Source organism: Primulina eburnea, chromosome 11, assembly GCF_022965805.1.
Source record: "Primulina eburnea isolate SZY01 chromosome 11, ASM2296580v1, whole genome shotgun sequence".
Classification (NCBI taxonomy): domain Eukaryota; kingdom Viridiplantae; phylum Streptophyta; class Magnoliopsida; order Lamiales; family Gesneriaceae; genus Primulina; species Primulina eburnea.
Window position 1 is genome coordinate 2,978,722 of NC_133111.1, and position 27,734 is coordinate 3,006,455.

General features: G+C 34.3%; 5 protein-coding genes across 9 annotated transcripts; 1 reads left to right on the plus strand and 4 right to left on the minus strand.

Moving 5' to 3' along the window:
• Positions 1-449: 449 nt before the first annotated feature.
• Positions 450-4,866, minus strand: LOC140804385 (uncharacterized). 2 transcript variants are annotated; one of them, XM_073160378.1, is made up of 8 exons: positions 4,153-4,866; positions 2,767-2,914; positions 2,510-2,660; positions 2,304-2,429; positions 2,127-2,207; positions 1,771-1,963; positions 1,432-1,696; positions 450-1,068 (listed from the first exon to the last, which is right to left on the minus strand). In XM_073160378.1, the coding sequence occupies exons 1-8, from the start codon at positions 4,348-4,350 to the stop codon at positions 803-805; spliced, it is 1,428 nt and encodes a 475-aa protein (XP_073016479.1). In that variant the 5' UTR covers positions 4,351-4,866; the 3' UTR covers positions 450-802. The 2 variants fall into 2 exon arrangements, with proteins under 2 accessions (XP_073016479.1, XP_073016480.1); XM_073160379.1 differs by lacking the exon at positions 2,127-2,207.
• A 2,238-nt stretch (positions 4,867-7,104) lies between these two features.
• LOC140804936 (autophagy-related protein 18d-like) lies at positions 7,105-11,554 on the minus strand. 2 transcript variants are annotated; one of them, XM_073161092.1, is made up of 6 exons: positions 11,433-11,554; positions 11,254-11,325; positions 9,863-10,647; positions 8,524-8,776; positions 7,601-7,724; positions 7,105-7,396 (listed from the first exon to the last, which is right to left on the minus strand). In XM_073161092.1, exons 3-6 carry the CDS (start codon positions 10,640-10,642, stop codon positions 7,297-7,299), a joined length of 1,257 nt encoding a protein of 418 aa, XP_073017193.1. In that variant the 5' UTR covers positions 10,643-10,647; positions 11,254-11,325; positions 11,433-11,554; the 3' UTR covers positions 7,105-7,296. The 2 variants fall into 2 exon arrangements, with proteins under 2 accessions (XP_073017193.1, XP_073017192.1); XM_073161091.1 differs by having other exon boundaries at positions 11,254-11,516.
• A 561-nt stretch (positions 11,555-12,115) lies between these two features.
• On the minus strand, positions 12,116-17,786 carry LOC140804341 (uncharacterized). Of its 2 annotated transcripts, XR_012112162.1 has the most exons (9): positions 17,038-17,786; positions 15,212-15,288; positions 14,573-14,741; positions 14,106-14,194; positions 13,841-14,005; positions 13,674-13,751; positions 13,090-13,193; positions 12,749-12,985; positions 12,116-12,673 (listed from the first exon to the last, which is right to left on the minus strand). XR_012112162.1 is itself a non-coding variant. In XM_073160295.1 (8 exons), the coding sequence occupies exons 1-8, from the start codon at positions 17,639-17,641 to the stop codon at positions 12,568-12,570; spliced, it is 1,392 nt and encodes a 463-aa protein (XP_073016396.1). In that variant the 5' UTR covers positions 17,642-17,785; the 3' UTR covers positions 12,116-12,567. The 2 variants fall into 2 exon arrangements, 1 of the variants encoding a protein (XP_073016396.1); XM_073160295.1 differs by lacking the exon at positions 12,749-12,985 and having other exon boundaries at positions 17,038-17,785.
• A 1,637-nt stretch (positions 17,787-19,423) lies between these two features.
• LOC140805322 (uncharacterized) lies at positions 19,424-22,217 on the plus strand. Of its 2 annotated transcripts, XM_073161591.1 has the most exons (4): positions 19,424-20,093; positions 21,119-21,197; positions 21,237-21,397; positions 21,797-22,217. In XM_073161591.1, the coding sequence occupies exons 1-4, from the start codon at positions 19,566-19,568 to the stop codon at positions 22,064-22,066; spliced, it is 1,038 nt and encodes a 345-aa protein (XP_073017692.1). In that variant the 5' UTR covers positions 19,424-19,565; the 3' UTR covers positions 22,067-22,217. The 2 variants fall into 2 exon arrangements, with proteins under 2 accessions (XP_073017692.1, XP_073017691.1); XM_073161590.1 differs by having other exon boundaries at positions 21,119-21,397; positions 21,797-22,215.
• Positions 22,218-23,476: 1,259 nt separating this feature from the next.
• On the minus strand, positions 23,477-27,342 carry LOC140804767 (transcription elongation factor TFIIS-like). The gene is made up of 3 exons (XM_073160893.1): positions 27,220-27,342; positions 26,699-26,861; positions 23,477-24,724 (listed from the first exon to the last, which is right to left on the minus strand). Exons 2-3 carry the CDS (start codon positions 26,846-26,848, stop codon positions 23,774-23,776), a joined length of 1,101 nt encoding a protein of 366 aa, XP_073016994.1. The 5' UTR covers positions 26,849-26,861; positions 27,220-27,342; the 3' UTR covers positions 23,477-23,773.
• Positions 27,343-27,734: the final 392 nt, after the last annotated feature.

Here is a 27,734-nt window from a genome sequence, read left to right on the forward strand (position 1 = left end):
GCCGGAAGTTATCGGTCGACCGCGACGGTCGGTGGTCCGGCGTCGGCTGGTTCTCGGCGGTTGCTGGCGGCGGTTATCGACCGGAGGCGGCGGTCGGTGACGGCGGAAAATGGTCGTGAGTTTGGATATATGAGAAAGATAAAATTGGAAAAATATGAAGGATTAAGAGTTTGATAAATAATACTAGAAGGTGAAGAGGTATTATTTTAACTCATCTAATATAACCTAATCGTTCATAGGAGGTATTGACTTGATTAAATAATCACGCATACCATTATCACCCCTACCAAACATTGCCTTATAGTACAAATCCAATCTTCTCCAACTCTTTGGAAGGGATGAAAACAAATCAAATATCATATCTCAAATGGAACTTTCAATTCTTATCAAGCAATGCTGGCAAGAAACAACAAACAAGACAAGGGAGCAATTTGCACGAGATTCCAGGCTACTTTCCCACATGTATTCAACCAATAACACGCAGCAAGCTCACTTGAGAGCCTTGTTACGAAAACACATCTACAACAGAAAAATGACATTAAATCTGAATCAGGGCAAACCACCCACAAGTTCAAAGCAACAGAAACGACGGATCTAACAAGGCATAGTACGAACTCTACTATTCCCCCTTTGTGGTGGGGGTATAACAAACTAGACGCCAACAATCTTCGTACATAAAACAATTGACCAGAAACCAAGTTAGGAGTGTAAAATGATACATTTCCAGAAATGGAAATATACGAGTGGTGAGTGGTCGGGTGGTGAGTGGTCGGTCGCGTGGTAACCAGACAATTAGCTGCCTTTAGTTAGACCACACATGAACCAGGCCAAGCCTATTTCCGGTGTAGATCTCGTTACGATCTTCATCATAGAAAAGAGCCGTGATGTCCTCAAGTGCATCTGCAACAGCACTTCTGACTCTTGAATTTTGTACACGCTTTCTTGAGTTGCAATTTCTTCCACGGCAATTTGCACTGCAGTTGCAGTCATCTGCAGGAACACTGTCGCCAGCCTTTATTTTCGCTAGGCACTTTCCCGTCAAAATGTTGCTGATATTGATCGACCCCGCTGCATTGAAAGAGTGAGACAGACATCAGGTCGCCATCAAGAACTAAACATTATATGCTCGGCTCTGGCAGATTCACATTTTCCATTCATAAAAAATGCATATGAACATGGTGGTCGAATAAAAATGACCTATTTGAAATTTTCAAAGAAAAGTTGAAGCAGCACCCTGAAGGGCACATTTTCTGGCTTCTTAATTTCGAATTTCTCAACAACAAAAAAGGCTACAAAAAACTCACTTATTTTAAAGGACGTTCACCAAAAAAGGCTTTTAAAAAAACAGTTTCTCCTTCCAAATGTGATTGTAGAAACGATTTAACTTGATGATTGTAAATTCAAAATAATATCATTTTCTCCGTGGCATACCATTTCCATCAGCTAATGGCTCATCCGAATTGCAATATGAAATGATGAGGTCTTGATCGCTGGTGATATATATATTATTGGTATTGCAATCAGGATGCGATAATAAGTGATCCTCAAACGACGTCACAAGCTCTCCCCTGAAGTTCCAAACAGCCACGGTTCTATTTCTGAATGTCAGGAACAATTGGTTCTCATACAGAAATATAAACGCAGACGGTGTCATGAATTTAGTGCTGCTAACTTCTGTTAACTCGGAATTACGGACCTAAAGAAAGAAGTCGTCAGATTATGAAGATAAGAATTAAGAACGTCATTGTAGATCATGCCTAAGTAACTCACATCAAGAATCTGAAGGTTCTCATTCTCTTGCTTGACAAGGAGCTTCTCATTGAACTGTTCGATGAAATCCACCTTCTTGTTTCTATGAAGGAGATGACTGAAAGACTTGAGAACAGTTCCATCCTCTATTGATAGAATCTTCAAAGGAACGGCACCACTAGTTTTCGTAAATATCAATAACATGATTCCTGGGCTATTTTCCAAAGTAAGGTATTTGTCTCAGAAAAAATAAATTATACATCAACAATCCGACAAAAATCCAATCAGAATGAAAAAACATATGCAACACTTTTGAGTCCAGAAGATTTTCTTGACCATGTGCATAGACAGACATTTTAGTGCAGTGAAAATGATACCTGATCTTAATCTCTTGAACATTTTCATCAGAAATTGAGTACAACATTGTATAGTTTTTCAAGTCAAATACCTTGTATATACTGAAAACAAAACTGATATTAGCAAAGCAGCACTAACTATTGAAATTTAAGGGGACATCTTAGAAGGTTACCACATAGAGATTGTTGATTACTTACCTATCTTGTGCAGAATAGGTAAGAACTTTTCCATTTACATCATCAAATTCCACAAAACCGGGCCACTTCAATGATTCAGACTCGAATAGAGGAAAACCAGCATCAGGTTTACCCCGTCGTATGTATCTGAAGATGCCACATACCCAAATGAGAAAGAGTATAAGGATGAATAGAGATCACCAGTAAATAGTAAAGGAATTCCATACTCAATCCTCGTGGTTCTGCATTTTAGGGAACTAAAATTATCAGAAGCGTAGACTGAAACAGTGATCAGAGAATCATTATTCTTGTTGTAGAATAAGCTTCGAATAACTTCATCTGGACTGACATTGAGAAAACATATCCTCTGGTTGGTTTCTGCATCCATCAAGAAATGTTCATTAGCATTGATTCCCAGAAAATAAAAGGAAAAAAAATCCATATAAGTACATATCATCGTCATTTATATTAAAGAACACCATACCTCGACTAAATGCTGCACAAACACCAGATTGGGCAAGAGCAAACACAATATCACGAGCAGCAACTATTTCAATAATTTTTGATCTCTTCTTCAGAAATGGCAACATCAAGGAACAGTATCCCTTGGGATCATGAGTATCATATTCTTCCTGAAACAGATAAAATACTCGATAAGCCATCATAATAGCATAAAACGGGTAATTGCTTAACTTAATCTAGCAGATCTATTATACCGAGCTACAAAGGTAGAGTATTGATACACATTCTTAAAAATTATTAAGAAATCAATAATTTTCCAATCACTAGGATGAACCACAGCCTTCTTTCGAGCGGACTACCTCTCATTCCTCCTTGAGATGCCAGTGTCCAAATCAAAACTCTAGAATTGTTCAAGACCACAGCAAAATCAAATCATCTTTATCCAAGTTGCACCTATTAACCTTTGGAAGATTCTTTTGGTGGAACTAGTTGGAAAAGTGACTGGGAAGGTAGTTTTCCCCATAACAGAAGCAGCAGGGAGATTATAGTAGGTATCGCTACCATTCCTGCATGTATATAGATGAACTGGGTGCAGAGCTTTTGATGAAGTGGTAGCACGAAGACATTAAGGGTTATGGAGTTGTTTCTTTAAGTCACAGTTGTCCTGTTTGATGTTTAGCTCTGAATCCCACGAAGTAACAAATGGTGGGATCTAGGCAAAGCACGAAAGACAGGCTCACAAGCTTGACGAAAAACATAAAAAAAGGTCAATTTTTTTTAATTCTGAGCTCCATAAAATTTGTTACCAGATAATACTTTCCATAGAACACAGCAAATGTTTAAACCCTTGCAAATTCAAGGAACTTTCCAAAAGACAGTTGGCAAATGCGCCACAAGACCGTCTTTACTTCTCCCTAAAATATAAATAATACTCTCAGATCTCTCCCTATATCCATGGGTCATCAGAAAACAGCTAAATTGTCAATGAATTTTGCTTTAAAAGCTCAAAATTAGAAGATAAAATGTTTTAAGACTCAGCATCGTGAATCCGAATAATTTCTGAGCAAGCTGCATCTAATTCTTGGAATTATTTCTGAGCAAACTACATCTTATTCGCTATACCAAAAATTTAAAAATACCAGCCATCTATCTTTATCATACAGATCTGAGTTCATTAGTCATATCAGGATATACATTTCCGACGAGTTCTATCAAAAAACCTAGATTAACCTAATTAATCAAATGAAAACCAAAATTTTCCATGCTGCAACTTTCAAATACAAATCAGAAATTTCACATCGTCCATAAGAACAATATAACCTTAAATAATTTAAACCCAAACGAAAAAGGAGCAACCAACCAAAAAAAAAAAAACAAAATCAAAGATGGAGAATTTAAGCAAATGAACCTGCAAGCGAATGTGGCGGAACCGCTCTTGAGCATCACTCATACTGAAACCACGATCACGTTTTGAGGAAATCTCCCTTCTCTGCAGCTTCCTCACGCTGTTAACAAGCACATCAAACCCACCGCGAGGCCGCTTCTTCGCCACCACTCGTCTCCCACAACATGGCCTAGGAGTCGCTGTTATTCTCCTCCCATCCATCCTAGATTATCAATCAAATCCAAACCCTTTTTTCACAAAACCAAGAAGGTATTATTCACAAGCGCAAGACACAAACACAAACCCACATATCAATTCAAATTTAAAAAACCCTAATTCTCCAGACCCAGAAAAAAAACAGAAAATAAAAAAAAGTCGGGCCTAGCTTCGCTGTCCAAGGTTCAAAGACAACTCTTCTAAACAGAAACCAGAAATAAACTCAAATTCTCCCTTTCTCCTGGTTTTCTAAAGACTCCCTCCTCCTCTTCACACACACACACACACGTGTAGGTTTGAACCCGAACCCTATACTACACTTCATGAAATTCTCCCTCTACCAACAAACAATCTTGTCTCTGAAAAAGGGTAAAGGAGGAAGAGAAGAACAGCTCTGCTCGGTGAAAAACCTATATACCGAGCGAGCGAGAATCGAGACAGAGAGAGAGAAAGATACGTGTCGAATTTGGAAGAATTCGTTGCCCGACTGAAATTCAAATCCAGATTGCGAAACCTGACGGTGTAATAAGTTATTTTTTATTTTTTTCCATTTTTGTCTCCATTTTCTCAATTATTTCTTGGGTTTTCATTAGACCGTTGTAAAGTTATTTAATTTCAAAATAACAGCTGCTTGCAAATAAATAGAATTTGTATAAATATAGTCATAGGGTCACATTTGTCTATTTCTTAACTATTTCATTTTTACAAAAATTTATATGAGACAGTCTCATGAGTCGTATTTTGTGAGACAGATATTGTATTTGGGTCATCCATGAAAAAATATTGTTTTTTATGCTAAGAGTATTACTTTTTATTGTGAATATCTGTAAGATTGATCCGTCTCATAGATAAAGATTCGTGAGACCGTCTCACAAGAGATCTATTCTTTCATTTTTTATAATTCATATTTTATATAAGAAGCTTAGTTTGATATAATTTATTTTAAACTCGATTGATTATTAAATATGTATAAAATATAGATTATAAATCATTATATGAAATATAATATTTATAAGTCTAATCTTTTGTGAAATACATTTATATAGACAGGAAAAGATTATGCTATGTATAGTTAGACAGCGGTTTGATGCGACTATACATATTTATTTCATCTTCAACTTTTAAAAAATATAAAGATAAAAAGATTTATATTATTCATATACATCGATTTATTATCTCAAAGTCATATATTTTTCACTATTCTATCATATGAACAAACCAATTTCTTAGAGCATTACGGATTGTCAACTTATAAAACTCAAATAAGGTTAAGTTCGAATAGGTTTCTAGGCTTATATTTCAATGGATTTTTAACAAATTTATCAGTCAAATTTTGTCTTTTTTACTTACGAAAAACTTTATATAAAATTTTAGTATTCTTGTAATCTAGTGGGATATGTTTTTCAAAGAAATTTATTATATTGAGTTTATATATTACTACTTTTTAAGTTTTTTTACAGGTTCACCTGCCTAACAAGATGGGGAAATTGACAGAACGATAGTTCAAAAAATGTAAAGTTTGTATTAATGATGTTATTTGTAACTGATATTGTCTATACATAAGTTGCAAGTAAATTATATTACGAACTTAAAAAGCATTAAAGTTTTAATAAGTTATAAAAATTTTCACCGTAAAAAAAAAAAGGTTGCAAGTAATTTTATTACGAACTTAAATCCCATTAAAGTTCAATTTTCTATTATAAAATGCTCACTAACATAGGTGTCTATGACATTGTTGCACTCTGGTCAGAGTGACCAATGGCGATGTGGCGGAGCCAGAAATTTGGTTTTGTCCGAGTTAGAATTTTAAACTCTAGAATTTTTAATATTTTAAATTGATCTATTCGGACTAATATCATATTATTTTAAAATTATACAAAATTTACATATATATTTTTTTAAAAAAAAAAAATTGGCCAGCCCATATACATAAGCATGTGGCTCTGCCCCTGGGTCAGACAGAGAAAGGTAACTTCCATGGAATCTTGCACAGTTTTACAGTGTTGCAGATAACAAACCCAATTCTGTGAACTCCAATACCTTCACAGGTTATTTCTCGGAGCATGTGGATTTGAATCCGATACACTGGAATCCACAACAATGATGTATACAAGAACGCCTGTTATACCTTTTGTAAATATTGATTTGGCTAATATCGACTATATTTTCCAAAACACTGCCAAGTTTTATCCATTTTTATTCCAGTGATTATGTTTGTTAATTTGCTCGAATCATTGTCAAAGAATTATGTTTTATATTTTAAAGTCACAATATGGAAAAAGGCTGAGAGATTATGTCAGTCCAATTAAAACTTTGTTTCCGAAATGAATGGATTCCATGTTTACTAATCTCACATGACGTAACGTAGCTTGAATTCAGCTAAACTACCAGCTTCGTTAAAAAAAAGTCAATAATTTCTTGGTAACAATATCATTATTGACAAGGAAACTTGTACCTTTAGAAAGACATACATGCAACTGTGCAAGTTACTTACGAATTACTACCTTTTGTCAGATCCAAAGGCCCGATGCAATTGGGGCTACAAGGTCCATAATGCATTGGGGCTGTTGGATCTGACAAAAGGGTACCATCCTTCAGAAGAAATTTCCAATGAATCATTCCATAACAATCACATGTTCGCTTTGTTCTCAAAATACAATACCGCCATATGTTATTCCATTATGCTCCTGTATTTGAACAATTTCGAACTTTCAGACAAGTAACAACATGCAATAGTCAACAGAGTATTTAAACAGGTCATAACTGTTGACAATGAAATATGCACTAATTTCCAATAAATCGCAGACTTGTGTCAACAGACACGGGATAATAAGGCAAGCTGTTACCATTTACACGAACTTAGAGATATGATATATACATTTTATAGGGACCAAATTAATGACTGAATATATAGACAAGAAGATAAATGCTTGTAGATCATGCTCCACCAAGTTAGCTCGATCGAGGTCTGGTTTCAGTTTTGAGAAATTTGATACATTCTTGCTGCACCATCAACCCTCCATTTGCCGGATCGAAGCTGCACCTGTGGAAACTGATGGTGGACTCGACAGGAAAAGGAAGTAGCGCGTGAGGCCAACATATTAGGAGAATTCAAGAATTTGTGTTCACATGCTAAATTATCTTATATTATTTTTCACATATTTTACTAGTGGAGAATCAGGACATGGGTTGCAGAATAACAGATTTATGAAACTTTATTGGATTGCAGCTATTAGTGGATAAACTGTGCTCTTACCTTCCATCCATGCCGACTATAATGACAGAGTTCTGAGAACTGAAAGCTGCAATGAATTGAGTACATTCTGGCAAGTGTAACTGAGCAAATGACCATTCAGAGCTGAAATATTTAGGTAAAACCCCTGGAGAAGTTCCAATAATACGATGTTAACAAGCAATCAGTACAATAAATAAATACACGAAAATCAGACAAAGAATCACAATTTTGACCAAAATGGAAATATGTTGTAAGAAATCAGGTAAGCTTGTTGGTAAAACTTAAGCTGGATATGTAGAAAGCTGACGGCAGAAAATTCAATCCTACTGGAGGTGCAGAGCATCAATAAAGGCAGTTGGACCAGCTGCCTCCATTGAAAAATGTGGTTTGCCCTTAGTATGTAATTGTTAACCAAGGCTTGTCTCCGCCCATGTGTAGGGTTGCCTCCATCATATTATGTGCCCCCATAGAATACATTTATTAACAGTAAATTGTATGAAAATATGCATTCTAGTTTGAAGGTTTTTGGTTTGATTTTAATTAAATTTAATTAAATGATTATGTTGAGGTTTTAATTTGATATGCTTTTTTGTAGATTTACAGACAGATTTGAAGTTTTGCATCCACATTCGTTAACTTTCTAGTGAGCTAAACTATAAACGAAATTAAAATTTTCTATCACAGTTACGAGGGAAAAACACACGTGCATACACCAAAATATATTACAGTTATGAGTTTCCAATCCCATGCATGCAATCACACTGTGGTGTGAAAGGAATACTTGGGCAATCATTGGAGTAACTAGATATGCGTGGGAAAACCACTTTTTTTGAAAAATCAAATCAATCTCAACATACCAATCAAGGCACTCTACCAAGTCCGTCAAGACTTAGCCACTCATATCAAAGAGTTTATTGGAAAAGAATGGGATTCAATTGCATTACCTTTCATGAAAGATAATGATGAGCCAGGATTAGCACCAGTACTTGGAGAAATTAGGGGTTCAAGGGAGTTTGAAGAGTTCTGACTAAACAAACTTGTAGCAGCAGCGGAATCAATTGAACTGTCCTCACCCACCACCCGCACCCTGAGACTAAATAAGTGAACGGTACCTTTGTCACTCGAGACAGCCAACCATTGTACATTTGGGGATAAAGCAATACTGTATACATCTGCTTTGTCTACCCCTCTGCGTACCTGTAACAATCATTACAGTGAAATAAGAAGCTTGTAAAAATGAAACATAGCACAAAAAATATTCCCATATTCGGAGCACCAGTATCCAGAAAATGAATTGACTCCATCCCTGATCTCACAAAAGAAAGGATGCTCCTTGGTATTATGGTGTTTGAATAGAAATTATTGGTAACCCCAGGGCCCACTCACAGATTACTTGCACAAAATTATTGCAACAGACAAATGTCAAATGTAAAGTGAAACCCTTCTTTATCATACTATCTTGAATTTTTCCTTCTCTCTGTTTGGCATATTTTCATTCAAACCAAAAAACACTGGCATGATTAGTGCTTGTAACTTGTAATTGTGAAACATGTCATTGAGTATGTTCCAATTAAGATGTTTGCATTTATCTTGCACATAATACGTTCGCGTGAGTTAAAATGTTTCAGTCTATGACTCGGTTTATTCCATTTCCTTTTCGGATTATTTCTAAATTAAGATACGCTATTCAACAGATACGAGGAGTACAATCAGCCTATCAAACCATCAGTCATGCCTTCAAAACTGACAACTCAAAATCGCATCCTTTTGCAACCTTAATGTTCGTATGATAAAAACATCCCACTTGATAGTGGATAGATAAATTGAACTAAAGTTTCTTAATGGAAATACCTTAGAACTTTCACAACAAACGTACTTCAATATTTGTTTAGCATATTGACAAAGACTTATAAAAGCATAAAAAAGCGATCGCATTTCCACAAAGTTGTGAAAGTTCGTGAGTAGCAGTGGGAAGGGAATTATTCCACTTTACTGTGCGTAGCAGCAAGGGGAAAGCCGCTTAAAAAGGATTAAAACAAGAAGGAAAACACAAAGCCTAAATAACAACAAGCGAGCTTGATCAATAGTATATCTATTATTCTGACATGAAATGAAAGAAAAATCCATAAAGAGAAACCCGGTTACAGAATTACATAGCTCTAAGCTCTGCACATTTGCCACAAAGATTCAGTAACAATTCCTACTTATTGCACATGTTTTAATTACAGTGTGTCATGCATCTACTGCCTTAACATACTCGAGAGATTCATAAAAATCTATTACCTCCTGTAATCGAGTTCCATCCATTGTGTTGAAAATTCTTATCAGAGTGCCTCTCATGCTTGCAGTCGCAAGAAGAAGCCCGTCCATGGTCAAGGTCAGACAAGAAATCTTAGAATCGTGAGCATCGATTAATTTTGTCATGTTCAGACCAAAATGTTCGACCCGAATCTGTCCTCGTCGCAGACCTGGGCAAGCCAACACAGATGTATTAAGGTGATGTGACAGGCAGCAAATTCCCCGGGGATTTGCCAAGGTCTCTATTTGACGAAGAAGTTTCAGATCCATAAAATTATAAACATATATCTTGTGCTCAAGAACAATGACAACACGATCCCGTCTTAGTTTAACTGCACGAACCTCAGATCTGAAGGAAAATTCACAGATGCACAGGCTTTGATGATCATCCCATAAAATAACTTTATTTGGAGGGTATTGAGAATTAGCCTTGCTACCAACAAGAGCTAAAATATTGCATCGAAACAACATTTCAACTATCTTAAATCCACCACTTTTTAGATCACGCCTGAAGGTTTCTTTGAAAGGATCACAATTGTATATACGAAAGCCACGACTCGTGCCAGAGGCAAAGCAACCATAATCCTGATTCCAAGAAACGGAATATAACTCTGTGTCATCATTGTCATTGAACTCCGAATCAGACTGGATAAGAGGGCCAGAAACAACGCTTATAGATGCATCATGACCGCCATATCCTGCAGGTGGATATATCCCTCTAGATGTTGAAACAGAAGATGCCATGGTAGATGAGTGAACAGTCATCAGCACTACAGCAACAAGAAGTGAATAAATATAAAAACTTAGTTAAAATAAATATACTTATTAAACACAAGAAATTTCAATTATAAGAGTTCGGCTAATTGATCCACCACTTATAAATGACAAATCAGCAATGTGTGTTATTAATAATCAATTACTTGGACTCTATTTAATCAACATGGAAAATGTAAGCAAACTTCTTGATTGGTGCTCGCTTCAGGATTGTAAGGCATGAAAATTCACAAAATTTTCATTTCTTAATTAGTCGAAAAGAGGAAAAATAAAATAAGTCTAGCCAATGTACAAAAAATGTAGAAGATCAATCTTCTGTAATTCAATAAAAGGCCACGGCTTAAATCCTGGTATGTTATTCAAGCAGCATGATCATTCACTTGTTTTGGCTATGCTATAAATACACAGATTGTATTATTTAAGACAAAAACGACTATAAAAAGAAACAGAAAACACAAACAAGATCTCATATCCAGGAATTCATTTCATTTTTCCATAAAAAAAGATTGATAGATACAATCAGCTGATACACACTATTCGAGATCAAAGTCACCGAAAATTAAATAATCACAATCGATAATTAAAATCAGATGATGACTTACGAAACTCAATCGCTGTAAAATTATGGTAACACGCCGGTATTCCATCATGATTTCACCATTATATCACGAAACCTGCATTGCCATTTATGATTTAGAAAAAAAAAACAAGGAAAGGATACTCGTATAATCCAATTCAGGAAATTACTCTCCATTTCCAGTCGAAACCCCTAAATACTGACATCAATACGAGTATCGCATCACTGAGAACATGCAAATTTGCAGCGCTTCACCGAGAATTTCCACACATTTGCATATTTCCAACGACATTTGTGCAGCGAATGGGAAATTTAAAGTGATAAAATGAGGAGAGGTCTCATTTTGACACGTGGTGGGACACGAAAATCTGATGGTTGAAAATGAACCTGATTTTGTTTTTTACATTTTGTGGGGCCTACAATGGTTAATTAAATAAAAAAATAAAAGGAATTTTGATAGGACTAGGATTTTATATAACATGTACATTCTTGTGTGGCCTATGGTTAAAATAAAGACAAAAATTTATGTGAGACAGTTTTACGGATCGTATTTGTGATACGGATCTTTTATTTAGGTCATCCTATTAAAAAATATTACTTTTTATGCTAAGAGTATCCAGTCTCACAGATATTACGATCTCACATGAGACTCACTCTAAAATAAAACGATATTGGTACATCATTAAGAATCTGAAAATAAATAAATAAAGTTATATAACTTGTAAATTCAATATTCATCAACTTCCAAAGCCAAATTTGATCATCCTTAAATACACCATAGTTTTATTTTAATTTAAAATTTAAAACTATGAAAACTTTGTTATGCCAAAAGATGAATACTTAGAATTCTAACGTGAACAATACTCCAATATATAATTATTATCAAAGAAAATGAAACCAACTGATGTCATTGCTCTCACGTAACAAAATATTTACAATAGAAAAAACAAGCAGAAATGAAATTACATTCAAATGTACTACTATCCAAATTTGTTCATTGGAATAATACAATACCAACGTAAAACTTGACATTTCAAAAAATATGTATAGTCCATTATATCGAATAAAAGAAAAAAACAATTTACATAGATGTGGAACTCCAATGGTCCTTTGATCCACCATAGTTCTCAAGTTTGGATCAAACCAGTTTGTCGAATGACAGAGATACAAGTATAAAGACAGCATATAGAGATATTTTTCAGTAAATATGCTTTCTTAGAAATGGTCAATGACCAAACATAAAGATCGACCTTACAGATCTTGTTTTTGTAGAACACCTTAAATTCGACATGATGGGCTTCGAAAATGTGATTGTGGATTTCAGGATCACGTTAGGGGATTAAAACAACTGGAAGAGGAGAGTAGTTGATCCATCCCCGTATGAACGGAGATCAGCAGGTCGAACCAATGCCCTGCATAAAGGGCAAGTCCTTTCTCTTTCGAACCTGAAAGAAGAAACAGCATTGAGAGAAATGCTGAGGAGGTCAGTTCTAACTAATTATTGAGGTATTCAAATCTACCCTTATTATTCCCCTTCACGAAGGTGGTCACTCAAAAAGTCTCTTGCTTTAACACATTAACATATCGGGAAAACCTCTCTTGAAGTTTTGAGGAAATAGCAAGGGAGGACTACAAAACGACAAACACAAGTAATGAATGATTCTTGTGTCTGGCGGAAATTTTGATTGAAAGCAGATACACAAGCATGATTCCATAATTCACGACTGCTTGGTTCATATATGCATATCGCCAGGTAACTGAGCAAAAACATAGTACAATCATATGAAAATGAAAATATGAGTGAAACTGTGTAATATCCAAAAAAATTAATATAAATCGAGCACTTGTTGGAAAACACTACCATTCTGAAACACAGTCTTCGCAGAATATATGTTTGCATCGTAACAAAATTGGGGTGTGCATCTTCTCCTGGCATATAGCACATAAATCTCCTGTCGCATTCACCTGAGAATAATATTTTAATTTTCTGTTAGTATGCATCGAATTTATATGCCAAATTCGATGCAAAGCTAATACTGTGGCACAATGTGGGTGTAATGGTAAAGTTAGTAACGACAACAAAAAAACTTAGGGGAACAACTCATCAAACTCTAGCCATGTCCACTCAACTCAGGAAAAAATAAGTCAAGTAGATCTGATAAATTAAAATTTTATCAGTTCATCGTATCAACATTAGAAATATGGAAAGGTACTTTATGAGCTGTTGAGCAGATTGAGCTCATTTGTTCAGGAAATTTATTTGAAATGTGGATAAAGAAGCACAAGTTTTATCACGGTTGTTTGGCACAAAAACAGAGCCAGACACTGAAGCCACCTAGCAAATTTAGGAGTAGACAAAACCATTTCAAAGCTATAATATTTTAGATTTTCATACGTGAAAGTTGAAGAATGGATGAAAAATATTAGGCCACCAGAAATATCCACCTGCTCTGATGTGGCATAAGACCCATAATGAATGTCCTTCCTAGATAACGCCTTCAAAGCAGTAACAAAGGACCGAACCTGCAGAGCAAGAAGATACACATAAAGCCAATGTCCTCTTAAGGTTTTTTTTTCAAGATTAAAGGACCAGACACAGTGGGAAGATATACCTTCTCAACAATAGATGTAAGCTTGAAAGTTAAATACAGCCCTGTAGTCAGTGATGAAAAAAGACTCCCATATTCTTTGTTTAAGAAGAATCTATACCATACAGGGGTTGGTAACAGGGCACGGTAAAGAAGCAGCATGTACTCAACCAGAGTTAACAGCTGACCCTGAATGATCAATATACTGCCGTTAGATTCCGGTTCAATTCAATTATACATTAAAAGATTGTATATTAGAAGGGTATCATCAACTCAGGGAAACTGTTACCTGTCTACGAAAATTGTGGCCTCTACCATCCTTATAATACATTAACAAAACCAACTTGAGGACCATAGCTTTCTGGCACACCATTGCATCTGGAAGTAACAAAAGAAAGCAAACATGAGCCATATTTTTCCAACATAATGAACTCAAAAAAAAACCACCGAACCACATTAATGGAAAAAAATAACCGTCCAAAGAAAAGGTTAACGAATAAGGAAAACAAATGACTAAAAAGAGGCATAACAAAAATACAAGAGAAAATTCACACGCATTGCCAGATTCTCATATTACAGGCTTACAGCAGATATCTAGTGATTAGACAAAAGCGAGAACGCATACTCTCTCTCTCTCTGTGTGTGTGTGTGTGACTCAATTCCTAAAAAGGTTTTTCAGGAAAAGGAGAAAAATAATCATTTCCTAATTTGAAAAAAGAAGAACAAGAAAAAAAAGGACAAGTTGAAAAACCATACCGTTTACCAAGATGATAAATATTGCATGCCAAAAAGGCGGGGTGCCTTTCGGAGGAATCATAAGTAATGAATAGTAAAGAACATCCTTTCGATACCACCAGTAGATTCCAAAAACATGAAGCAAGAATACAAGGGAATAACCAGCAAGGACAGATATCTTCCTCTCTCTCTGCAAAACCCAGTGTCAGTAAATTCTTAAGATTTGTATTTCAATCATCTTCTAAAGTGGAGCAATGAGCTAAAAACTTAGGGTATTTTTTGTTTTGTTTTGAGTGTTTCCCAATATTTGATTTGAGAAAAAAAGTGAGTTTTTTCGAAAAAAGTATTTGGGAATTAAATAAATGTTTAGGGAAAAAATTTACTCCGGCGGTCAAATCGTGCAAGCCTTTATGAGTTTATTAATTTTTTAGTATTATGGAGAACTTAAAAATTGTAAAACATATCGTATTGTGCTACAATATAATACAATAATAGGTAATAATTGTGCTTTAGCTTTGAAATAGGTTTTTAGAAAATGAAATAAAATTAAGATAGTAGCGTTTTGGTTATTAAAGATTGGAAGATAGCTTCTGAAGAAAATCTAAACATAGTTTAAATTTTTATAACAAGGATTAATTCCTCAGAAAACAAAAATCACACCTTTAGAGCGGTTTGCTTCCGAAGAATGTCATTGGACTTGTACAAGACAGCGGTGATCCAGATAATACCAAAAAATCCTGATTGAACGTACTTGGAAAAGTCAAGAATTGAACAAAAATTGTCTAAAGTGGTTTACATATAGGTTTTAGACACTTGAGAACATATAACACCAGCTGTGGAATATCAATGGTATCACCAGTGTCATTTGACTCATTGCATAAAAAATCATTGTTCTGTCGAGGACCAGAAGGGTGTTTTAGGAGCCATAAAGAAAATAATATGATCACAAGGCATGATCTTAAAAACCCATTCAATTTCAGACAAGTTGGAGATAATGCGTCACTTCCGATCACTATTGATAAGACAGCAATAATCAAATGAACAGAAAAAAGGTTTTCAAATACCACAAAATAACAATAACAGCACATATAAATGCCAAAACAGGATAAAAGTAATGGTTTTCACGGAGTGGAATTCACATTTGGTGTTTTCTAACCACGATCACTGAAAATTCAAAAATATAATTAATGTAATAGATTTCCCACATCATCCCAAAATAAAAAGTATGCTATCATTTGAATTACATCTTTAGTTGAGAGACGTCAGATCCACAGATATAATAAAATGCAAACCAAAAAGGCCGATTAGCACAAAGAGGATGCCACATCAGTAAATTAGAGGTTAAAAAATCCACAGCACGGGCCACGGATAAACTGAATTTTTTTCACGAGTAAAAGATATGAGTCGATGGCAGTTGCTCGCTCCACATCCTACAGTTACCTATCTCCACTTTCACAATAGTTGATGTTGAAAGTTATATATGGTTAATATTATTCATCTAGTCTGCAGGTCCCTAATATTCAGGGAAAATAAGATAAGATGCAACACTAATCAATCTAAATAAGCTTAATACCTGCATCAAATACAAACCATTTGCAATTGACGTTGCAACAAACAGCAAACAATTTCCAGACAACTGTGAACAACTTTCCAAAGCCTATGACAAGACATGCTTACCATAATTCACTGTAAGGTAATGCTTAAAATCATTAAAAATTAACATCTTTCTATAACAGTTCCCAAAATATCTTTCACCCCAGGATAAAGAAGATAAACAAGCCATTCCAAAAAAGATATGTTCAATAAGAAATTGCTCTGCCGTCAGAATGTTGAGATTCACAAGAAGACTCAATATAGATCTTCTTTGTCCCCTCAACAAAGTTTCTAGCTCCTGAAGTTCAGAGCAAGTGGTGTAAACGAGTCAAGCTCTGATAGAGCTTTCAAAATTTTAAATGCTCGTGCCCAGGCTCATGATATTCCAGGTCAAGCTTGAGCCACTCGTTGAGCTAGTTTTAGTGAAAATTCAAATTCGAATACAAATACTACATTACATTATGAAAAAGTATTGGATCAATTTTTTATTACAAGAAAATTCCACTTTGAAAATGACATTTATTAGTTTTGTACTTCATAATTCACATTATGTATTAAAAGTATGAATAAAAAATAGTAATTAAAGGCTCTTGAGTGCTCACAAATTTTAGAAAAAATATATACCAATTCGAGCTCGAACTCGAATCAAATGCCTATCGAGTAGGCTCAGCCAATCTTCCGATCCATTTAGCATCTCCGGGCAACAGTAAACACATGAGTAGCCAAACAAAAAGACACTAAAGTTCAAGAACACAGCTTATCTGAGAACATTAAAACACAAGGGAAATTGAAAATTTACCACAATGAATCCAATCATAATTCATTCATATAAAATCGTCCATTAAACATCACAAACATACTAAAATCCAAGTGAATCCCAATACAACGATTACCTTGAAAGTGTTGCCGGATGAAAACCACCAACAAAAGCAAAGAAAAGGGAAGAATCTGCTCAACCCACCTCGCCACCTGCTGTATGTCATATCTCTGATAAGCTGATACCTCCCTATTCTGGTTATTACTGTTGTTATCATCACCATTACTATTACCCCCATTCCCATTAACCCCCTCGCGAGGAACCATAGACTCGTCCGCACTCAATCCCACCCCCGACTCCTCCCCATTTTCACCACTATTTACAACCCCAACCCTATCTTGCTCACCAATTATCCGAATCGAAACTTCCCCGCGACTATTACTATTGTTGACAGTACCATCACCATCACCATCACCGTCAATCGAACCAGAATTGCTCGGGCCCTGAATATTTCCAACACTCAGGTCATTGACCTCGCCAGACATAAGAGGACGCGCCTCCGAGTAAGGGTCATCGGGTCGGACTCTTAAAACCCCTGAATATTCCAGAAGCGATGAAATTGGAGACTGCAAGAGGCGGATAAAAGGGAATCGAGGAGTTCTTGAGCTTCCTCCGTTGACACTCGCTAATGAAATCGACGTTGAAGAATCTAAACTCGTATCAGAATTTGATGTCTCCATATAGAAAAATTCTTGAAGATTAATCAAAAATCAACAATTTCTTGGAAAATAATGGATTGTGCCATTGAGAAATTTATCAGTTACGGAAATGGCACATAAATTTTCACAGAAGAAAAGTCAGACGAGCCAAGGATTAAACAGTAAGGTTTACAATCATTCTTTTAACAAAAAGAACACGTTTTAGGTTTCAAAAAAAAAAGAACACGTTTTCACGACCGTACATACTACAATAATTAATATGGAATTATATTATATTATATTATTATATATAGTAAGAAACGATAATTTTTTAATTTAAGTTTTATACTAATTTTAATTCGTAAATTATATAACTTTAATATGCGACATAAGTAATTCTCAAAATATTTTTTGAATGAATACAGTCGATAGTTTAAAATTATTCAAATTAGTATTTGTGATATACGAAGTTATTTTATGTAGTTAATTATTAAAATTAAAAAGTATTTGTCTTTAAAATTTATTAAAACTATTGATATAATATAATGATTATATTTAAATTTTAAATATTATTATATAAAAATTGTTTATATCGTCTAGGACTGAGATTATGCTTAAATGAAGATAACAATATTATATTATTGAATTGACTTATTTATCTTAGATGAGTGAAACTATTTATCTAAAAAATCATATATTATTTTATCTATCAAATTTTTAAACAATAAATAAATATTTGTCAAAAATTCAATTTTTTGTTAGATGAATACATTTTGATTAAAATTTAAATTATTTTTTAGAGCATTTAATAAAATATTTATATTGAAATTCTAATTAAAATACATAATAATAATAATAACAATAATTTACGAATAATCAATATATCAAAATTCACGACGATTTTTTTTTTAAATTGAAAAACATAATATTATATAAAAATATTTAATATAATAGAAGATAATAATGATTAAATATATAAAAGTAAAACAAATCTCAAAATTATAACTGAAATAAATCAAATGATATAATTCATTAGACACTTAAATATTGTTTATATTTCAAATGACATCAAATTCAAATTTGAATTTTTAAAAATAGATTTAAAGACCTCCACATGTACTTTTTATTTGTTTTCGAATATTTAACATGATAAGTGAATATATTAATTATAACAAATAATTTTTTATAACAGTATTTTTACAAAAAAATTCAAATATTACAAAAACTCTGTTTTTATATACACATATATAGATTGTATCTCCATATATTTAAATTATATATGGGATATGCTTGCTTGTGTGACATTTTTGAAAATATTATCGCATCAAGCAAATGTTGTGTTGTTGCTGATTCGATCCAAATAATTTTGGCAGAAGGAATGAATTTGATATATTTCATAAAAAAATCTTATTATTGTTTATTATAAATCTTATTCTTATGAGTAGGTCTAATGTGAGACCGTCTCACGGATCTTAATCTGTGAGACGGGTCAACCCTACCCATATTCACAATAAAAAGTAATACTCTTAACATAAAAAATAATACTTTTTCATGGATAATCAAAATAAGAGATCCGTCTCACAAATATGACTCGTGAGATCGTCTCACACAAGTTTTTGCCTATTCTTATTTATTGTCTTCTAAGAAAAAATACATCAACACAGTTCTAATAATATTTTGTTTTTTAATATTGGTCAACTATTTATTTAAAAAAAATGACATTCTCAAATATATTTGACAATCATTAAAAAAAAATCGTATTTTTAAATTATTAATTGAACAAAGTAATTTTAATTTCACTCCACTGGAGTTAGTATACTATATAAATGGTCTTGCAGACTTCGTAAGAAGCGGTTTGATTAATTTTCTTGCAGCAAGTCAATTGATCATACTCCGAGTTTGTGTTATCCGTGAATCTAATCTAATCCTCTTGGAAAATTTCAAGCAGAAACAAAAGAGAAAGAAAATGGAGAATTCTTCATCATCAAGATTTGTTTTCAGGTATTTTCATCACATTGCATTGAAGTCCGCTCCTGGAAATCCCACTACCAGTGGTATTTCCAATTTCATCACAAAAAACCTTAAAATAATCCAGAACCATGCTTTTTCTACATGGTCATCAAATTCTCACATACCCAATATTTCATCGGCACCCAATGTTTACGGGAATTATGTCAGATTTTTGCTGAACAGAAGTAATTTGGGGTCTACGTACTTTCCATCTAAGAATTATGAGACAGGCTCTACAAAAATTGCGGAAAAAATGAGGGCAACTGTTACGAAGGCGTTTACACGCTATAGGGAGGCGGGGAGGCTTCAAAGGGAGGCATTTTGGAAGAGAAATTATTTGGTGATACTGGGTGCTGGTGGGCTGGTGGTGTGCATTTTGCTGTGGAGGGTCTTGTTTGGGATTGCTAATATGTTTATTGGGTTTTCTGAAGGCATGGCAAAGTATGGATTTCTAGCTCTTTCCTCGGCTATTGTGGCATTCACGGTGAGCTCTGATCTCGGGTTTCCAACGTTTGTAGGCATTGTCCAACCTTACTTTATGTTGCAATTTAGTGCTGGAATTGGTTAATTATACCATTGATGATGAAGGAATAACTTTTATAGTGTTCATAATCTAATGACGTGTTTTTATGGTTTTGCTATAGTAGATTTGGGAGAATATGACTTCAACTGTCTAGTGGCACATACATTTATTTGCTTCCTTGTGTTGAACCTGTATATACATTCCACCTCTCTAGCGACCATAGCATGATGACTAATCAGTATACAGACAGGGCCACAATCACTTTTATTCTTCTGCTGCGTTACAGTGAAGGCTCAACATCAATGATTTGAATTGGACATCAGACAATTGACATATTAAAGGAGCAGAGAGATGATACTTTGCAGATGGCTTAATATCATGAATTGAACTTCTTTTATCTTGGAAAAAATGTTTGCGCTGACTTTCTTAATCTTGCATGCAGTGCTTTTTGCGTTTATCTCATGACATTTTAATTGCCCCCTACCTTGAGATGCCTGCTCTAATGGGTCCATTAGGCCCGTAGCTCCTTGTTTTGAGCTGCAGTTTCTGCTGATTTTGTTGTTGATACATCCTTTTGTGTCTCTGTCTATTTTTTGTCCTTCCCATTTGCACTGCTTACTTGGCTGGTTGATGGAGTGAATTGTGTGATGTGTTAAACGGGGAGATGGGGGATGGCGCAAGTAATTCTCAGGGGAAAGAAATAAAGTAGTGGTTTATAAATTACTCCACGTATTTTGTGGATAAAATTGAGGGACAAGAAAGGGAATGATTCTTCGACATAATAATTTTTTATATGATACATTGGTATCCATGCGCTAAACCTATCTAGCTATATATTTTCTCTCACCTCGATGAGCACTGAAATGGATAATTTCCATTCTCCATCTTTCCTTTTCTTTCCATTACACGCAATTCAGACCATGCTCTATAACATTAGTTGAACATCATGACTAATAATGATAACTTTGTGTTTTTGTCATGTCAAGGGCTTGTATGTTCGTGCAAGATTCACAATAAATCCAGATACAGTTTACAGAATGGAAATGAGGAGATTAAATACATCCGCTGGAATCCTTGAGGTCATGGGCGTCCGCGCCCCACTCACTGGAACAGATTTGCGAGCCTTTGTGATGTCGGGTGGGGTTATAACACTGAAGAGTTTCCAGCCAAGACTAAGGAGCAAAGGATGTTTTCTTATTTTCCCCATACATGGTTCAGAAAGGAAAGGCTTAATTAGTGTTGAAGTCAAGAAGAAAAAAGGCCAGGTTTTCTTCAACTCACTTTTTTCACTTTCAAAGTAATTTGTTTATATAATGAAATGGAAGTTGTGGCTTGATTTGAGCAAATAAAGAAAAATACCCCTGTCCCTTCCATTTTGGTGTGGCATATGTTTGGAAATTATCATGCAATGTACTTGTAGTCTACAGGTTTTACCATTCATTTCCAGTTTTGTGAATTTAATATGCACATCTATGTCCAAATAAATCGCGAACTTTGTTGTGTTTACGTACATTCAAATCAAATGGGTGTGCTATTCTAGTTTACTTTCAAATGCCTCCAAGCATCAGATTTGCATCGATTCTCAATGAATTGAGTATTTAGAGTTGACTTCTGTTTGGTATATACAAACTCATACTATAATTTCTATTGCTACCTATTGGCAGTATGATATGAAGTTACTGGCAGTGGATATTCCCATGGCAAGCGGACCTGATCAACGGCTGTTTTTGATCGGGGATGAAGAAGAGTATCGGATTGGTGGCGGTTTGATTTCTGAACTACGAGATCCTGTTGTCAGAGCTATGGCAGCAACTAAGGAGTTTGAAGATCGTGATGAAATGGAGGATGAGGAGGATGCTGCAAGGGAACTTCAAGAAGCAGAAAGAAAACGTTGGGAAGAGATCGAAAAGCTGGAAATAAATGACACTCAGTAGCTAACTAGCTATTTTGCAGTTTTCACATCCGTTTTGTTCCTTTATTTTTACCTTTCATTCTGGAGTAGTTCTGTAGAGCTTGTATCTTTAGCCTAACAAAAAATTCTGTCGTATATAGTGCACATAATATTGTGTAGCAAAACCAATTGTAGAGTTCGTCACTATGTCCTAAGGCATTGTTTGGTACATGGGATAAGGGTGAGATTGAATAAAGGTGTGATTGATAAATAATCCCCTTATCCCATGTTTGGTATCCTTTTAAAAAGCTCATGATAATATCATGAGCCTTTGATAAATAAATTTTGAAAAGGATAAAACATCCTTTGTAAAAGGTGTGATAATTTTAATTTAATGATAAAATACATTACAAATGACTTAATTACCCTTAATTTAAATGCATTTAAATTAATGTTAAATGTTTATTAAATACATACATATATACAAATATATAGATACATATATATACACAAACAAATATATATATATATATATATATATATATATATATATATGCGTGTGTATATACAAATATACACACCTAAATATATATATATATATGTATATTTATATATACACGCATAAATATATACTCTAATATACATTTATATATACACGCATAAATAAATATATATATATATATATATATATATATATATATATATATATATATATATATATTTGTGTGTGTGTATATGTGTATATATTTGTATATATGTGTGTGTGTATATATATATATATATACACACACATGTATATATATGCGTGTGTGTATGTGTGTGTGTGTGTGTATATATATATATATATATATAATATGAATTTAAGATATGCAATTACAAGATCTTGATAACAATGAAATATAAGTTTTTGTGATAGAATTAATTTTGTCATTACAATTCAATATATAAATTTAATCACTCTTGTTAAAATCATACCAAACATTCAACATATTATCTTATCATTATATTTATCCTTGATTTATCTTTATACTTTATATCTCTTACTTATCATATCCTATGTACCAAACTGTACGTAAGAATATTAAATTTATATTGGCTCGAAATGTATTATTCGTCCCTTTTATTCAGATTCAGAATTGAACACGAGTTGAGCTGGTTTGTAAATTTTTCCAATATATTTTAGTATCATTTGGTTTGGCCTTGAAATGAATGCAGGCATTTTTGGGTATATTTGAAGCTGATTTTGAGTTTAAATGATTTTTTGTTTGATAATTTGGGAATCAGAGGAGAAGAATAACGTATTTGGTAACTGAATTAAATCAACTCACAAGTTTGATTTTGACCTTTAATTTGAGGTAAATTCAATTTAGTTTGAACTTTTCGATCCAGATTAAAATTTCATTTGAGAGAATTCTACTCGGCTTGAACTTGGAATCTGAGTTTGAAAGCGACAAAAAACAAATTTGTAGACGCTTTATACATCTAGCAGAAAATATTCCGTCGATTAACTGGCAAGAATTTGAGTACATTCACGTAAATTTCCAAGCATGCAGCTGGATTTGAGCTATAAAGAAATAGTAAGATCAAACATCTAAGACTGAAGATATTATCATAACTTCTACAACAAATCATTTTTTATCCTATATAGTAGTAGGTAAAAAAATGAACCAAGGGAGATTGGAGACCAGAATGCCTGGTGCAAACATGCCCCAACAGCGCTTATTCGATTCCTGTATTTCTACTGGCTACATCAAAACTTCCAGCGCTTATTGCAGTTTACGCATGTTACGAATGTGGTCATGGGCTCATCAGCACTCCGAGTTTGCAGCTGATAGTAAGTAGTCTCCTTCTTCTTACATCTACTGCAAGTAAACTCGTTAGTGCTCGCCTTTGGAGGCCCTCCAAGCTCACTGTTAAACAATGCTTTTTCTTTGATTTTCTCATTCTGAATCTGCCTTTCGTCACTGGCCATTTCCTCTGCTGTCAAATCAGGAACGGCATAAGGCTCAATATCCCCAAGCAAGAGTTTTCTACGGAAATCTGGGTTGTTGGGATCCTTGATGTTGAAAATAATGGATCTGTATTTGAACTTTTGGGCACCATTCGATTTGCCCCATTTCTCGAACATTGCGCTCTCGACTAAAACAGCGACTCGGAAAGGGTCACAGATATTTGCTTGTTCTCTTAAATCATCGTCAACCTCACTAGACACTTTGCACAGTGCATCTGCAATAATTTCTCGGATTTTGTCTCGCAATGAATCTTTGCAGTAAACAAGAGAAGTTAGTTTTGGCGGTCCAATAGGATCCGATGCTGGTACTCGCAATTCAAAACTCGCCTTCTCTTTAACTTTCATGTTTACCGGTCTGTGTTCTCCAGATTCTTTCTTTGTTGTTGTCACAACGTCAGTTTTCTCACTTTTAAGGATAGTTGATGTTTCTGACTTTAAGAGGTGCACATTCTTAGCTGTGGATTTTTGCTCAGTCTTAATGGAGTTTGTCCTCTGATATTTCTTGTGCTCGTTGGTGTCCGAACTCGAGGCAGGTTCAGCACCAACCGAATCGCCGTAGCTAGTACTCCCATTCTTCTTTTTCATTGTTTCCTCGACAATTATGCTCTTCCACATCTCAACCACATCAGAAGCCAAGACCCTGATCTTGTCACTTTTATGCTTTGTCAGTTGGCGGAGACGTTTCCCTACCTGAAATGTAAGCGTTTAAATGAATGAAACAATCGGCAGTACAAAAATGACAGTTAAAAAAGATGATACAAAAAATGGAATGTTGAATCTTTATCAGGATGTCCAAAAATAATGTTCTTTTTATAAATAGTATATATAAATGTTATTCTGACCATAATAATGCTAAGTTCACCAATTAAACTTAACCATTAAAACTCTCAAAATTTTCACATTAAACATGTCAATCTCATCTTTAACCACACATCTGAAGCAATTTTTCTCTATCACCATTGGCAGCCTGCGATTAGGGATAATTTTCCATGTAATTTCATTTGTCTTTTCTAGATGAAAAGGCCTGTAAATTACATTGATTTGAAATGAGGGATATATACCATGATCAATAATATTATCGTTTCTCTTAAAGCCTAAAGGTGAGGAATAGAGCAGAAATTAGAGAAAAGAAAAGTAGAGAAATAGGAAGAGAGACGATAATATTATTGATCAAGGTATACATGGATCTTGTCCTACTCATAAAATCATCACAAGAAATCATTTAAATTGTTTGTATCTCTATGCATAAAATAGTTTTGATTTTTTTCCCTAATGCCTCACATCATACTATTTTGGTGATGTGGGGCATTAGGGAAAAAAATCTGTTAGTTGTCCCACATCGGTTGGATAAAATACCTGAGAGTTGTATATATGTATTGGACAATCCTCCCCCCTCGAGCTAGCTTTTGGAGCTGAGTTAGGTTCAAGTTCCAATCTTAACACAGTATCAGAGCTCAGGTTCTACCGTTATGTGTTTGATTGCCCATAGTTGGGTCACCCGTTCTGCCCGTAATTGGGTCATTTGTAAACTTCACGCTCCACGCTCCAGATGTTCATTTCTAGGCGTAAGGGGGGTGTGTTAGTTGTCCCACATCGGTTGGATAAAATACCTGGGAGTTGTACATATGTATTGGACAATCCTCCCTCCTTGAACTAGCTTTTGGGGCTGAATTAGGTTCAAGTTCCAATCTTAACAAAATCAAAAATATTGTTACCCTTTCTTTCATACCATCTTTCATCATTTCACCAAGTTTATTTTAAGGCTCTGGATCTTAATAACAGCTGTGCTGGAGAATATCTCAAAGCCGAAGAGCTACAAATCTTGGCCATATGGCAAATGTTACCCGATTAAAGATTTTCTACTCTCTCCAGTTTCCCCTTTCTATTAACCAGTTTATCTTATCTTGTGCATAATCTCAACATTTACGCTTCCAGATCAAACAGAGTGAAGAAAGGTTAAATTCTCAAATAAAGAAGAATATTAACAGTCGCACTTGAATATTCCTACAGAGCCCAATGAAGAGTGAAGGCGAAATCAAGATGTGGAGCTAACTGGTGATAACACGGGGTGAATTTGATAGTGGTGGTGAGGTTTGCAATTGATTGGTCCACTTCAAAGGAGAGAAAGAATGGGGCATAACTGATGAGAAAAAAGAGGAAATTTTGATTTCTCTTACCTATTGCAGCATGAGAGATGGTGTGGTATACAAAATGGACAATGGAGGGTCTATACCAAGTAAGGAGGCCAGCTTTGTCTAAGCAGCCCATCTAAAAGTTTCTCTGCTTAGCACACTACATGTGGTAACAAATCCTAAATACTCGACATATGATGAAACCGAGGGCGTTGATCAAAAACCTAGTTGCTAACAAACAAGGCTGACAAACATAAGAATTACATCCATATTCGGAAATATGTTTCCAGCTAGTTAATCATACAAAAAAACGAATATAGTCAACACATCATTACTTGACAAATCCATACCATGAAAAGATTCAATTAGACAGCACATTCACTCCATGCCGAATAAAGCTATTCGACTCAAAAATTAAGTTACAGTTAGCAATACGGTTATCTTGTATATACATCGGTAGACATCAATTAATCAAAAAGATAAAAGGAGAGAAAAGGGGAAGTAAATCAATATAAGCGGAAACTTAAAACACCTGTGTGGAAACAAGGACTTGATAATTGACAGGGAATTTCTTGAGCTGCTTTAAAGCTCCAATGCACCGATCTTCTTCCCCTGGCGAGTTATCAGCCACGTCTGCGGCTCTCTTCACCGTCTCAAAAAGTTCAGTCAGCTCCTTCTCCATTATTTCTCACGCTCTATCAAACATGCCAAACAATATAAACAAGATTAAAAGACATTCTTCCAGGTAGAAGCAAGAAAAAACAAAATATTGATTCAAAATATAACATAATTCTGAAATTCCCATATACGAATCAAGAAACCCCACATCATAAAAACAATATCACGTGAGAAAACTTCAATTCCAATTCGACGCATATGAATTAAGGTAAACATGGATGAGTAAATTAACACCCATTTCAAATCTTTTCCAAATTAAAATCTGTTGAACTCGAGCCTAAAGTAAATCGACATTAATCATGCAAACCGAATTCAACAAAAGATCTCTCATTTCGATAAATATTCAATTTATAAATATAGGAAAAGATGTCAAACCTTGAGAAACTAGATAATCAAATGCAGCGTCCGACTGGCTCCCGATGACACTGAAACCCTAGAGACTGCAGTCCGCAAATTAATTTTTTTTATTTTTTATTTTCACGTCGAATATATATTTGTGGGGGAGGAGAACAATTACCAAAATTTAAAAATAAAATAAATATATATTTTTCAAAAGGCAACATTTTTGTTATTCATGAATAATAATAACAATTTACGTACTATTAATATATCAAATTTTACGATAACATTCTTTTAAAAGTTGCAAAATATAATATTACATGAAAAATTATATTTTATTTAATATGATATATATTAGTGATTATTAAATATATAAAAGTAACAAAAAAACTAAAAATTTTAACCGAAATCAAATAGAATAATATAATTAACCAATGTAGTCATCTATATGTGGTTTATATTTTCAATGCACATCAAATTAAATTTTGATTTAAAAAAAAAATAAAAACTTTTTACATTTAATTACTTATTTATTTCAAATATCTAACGTG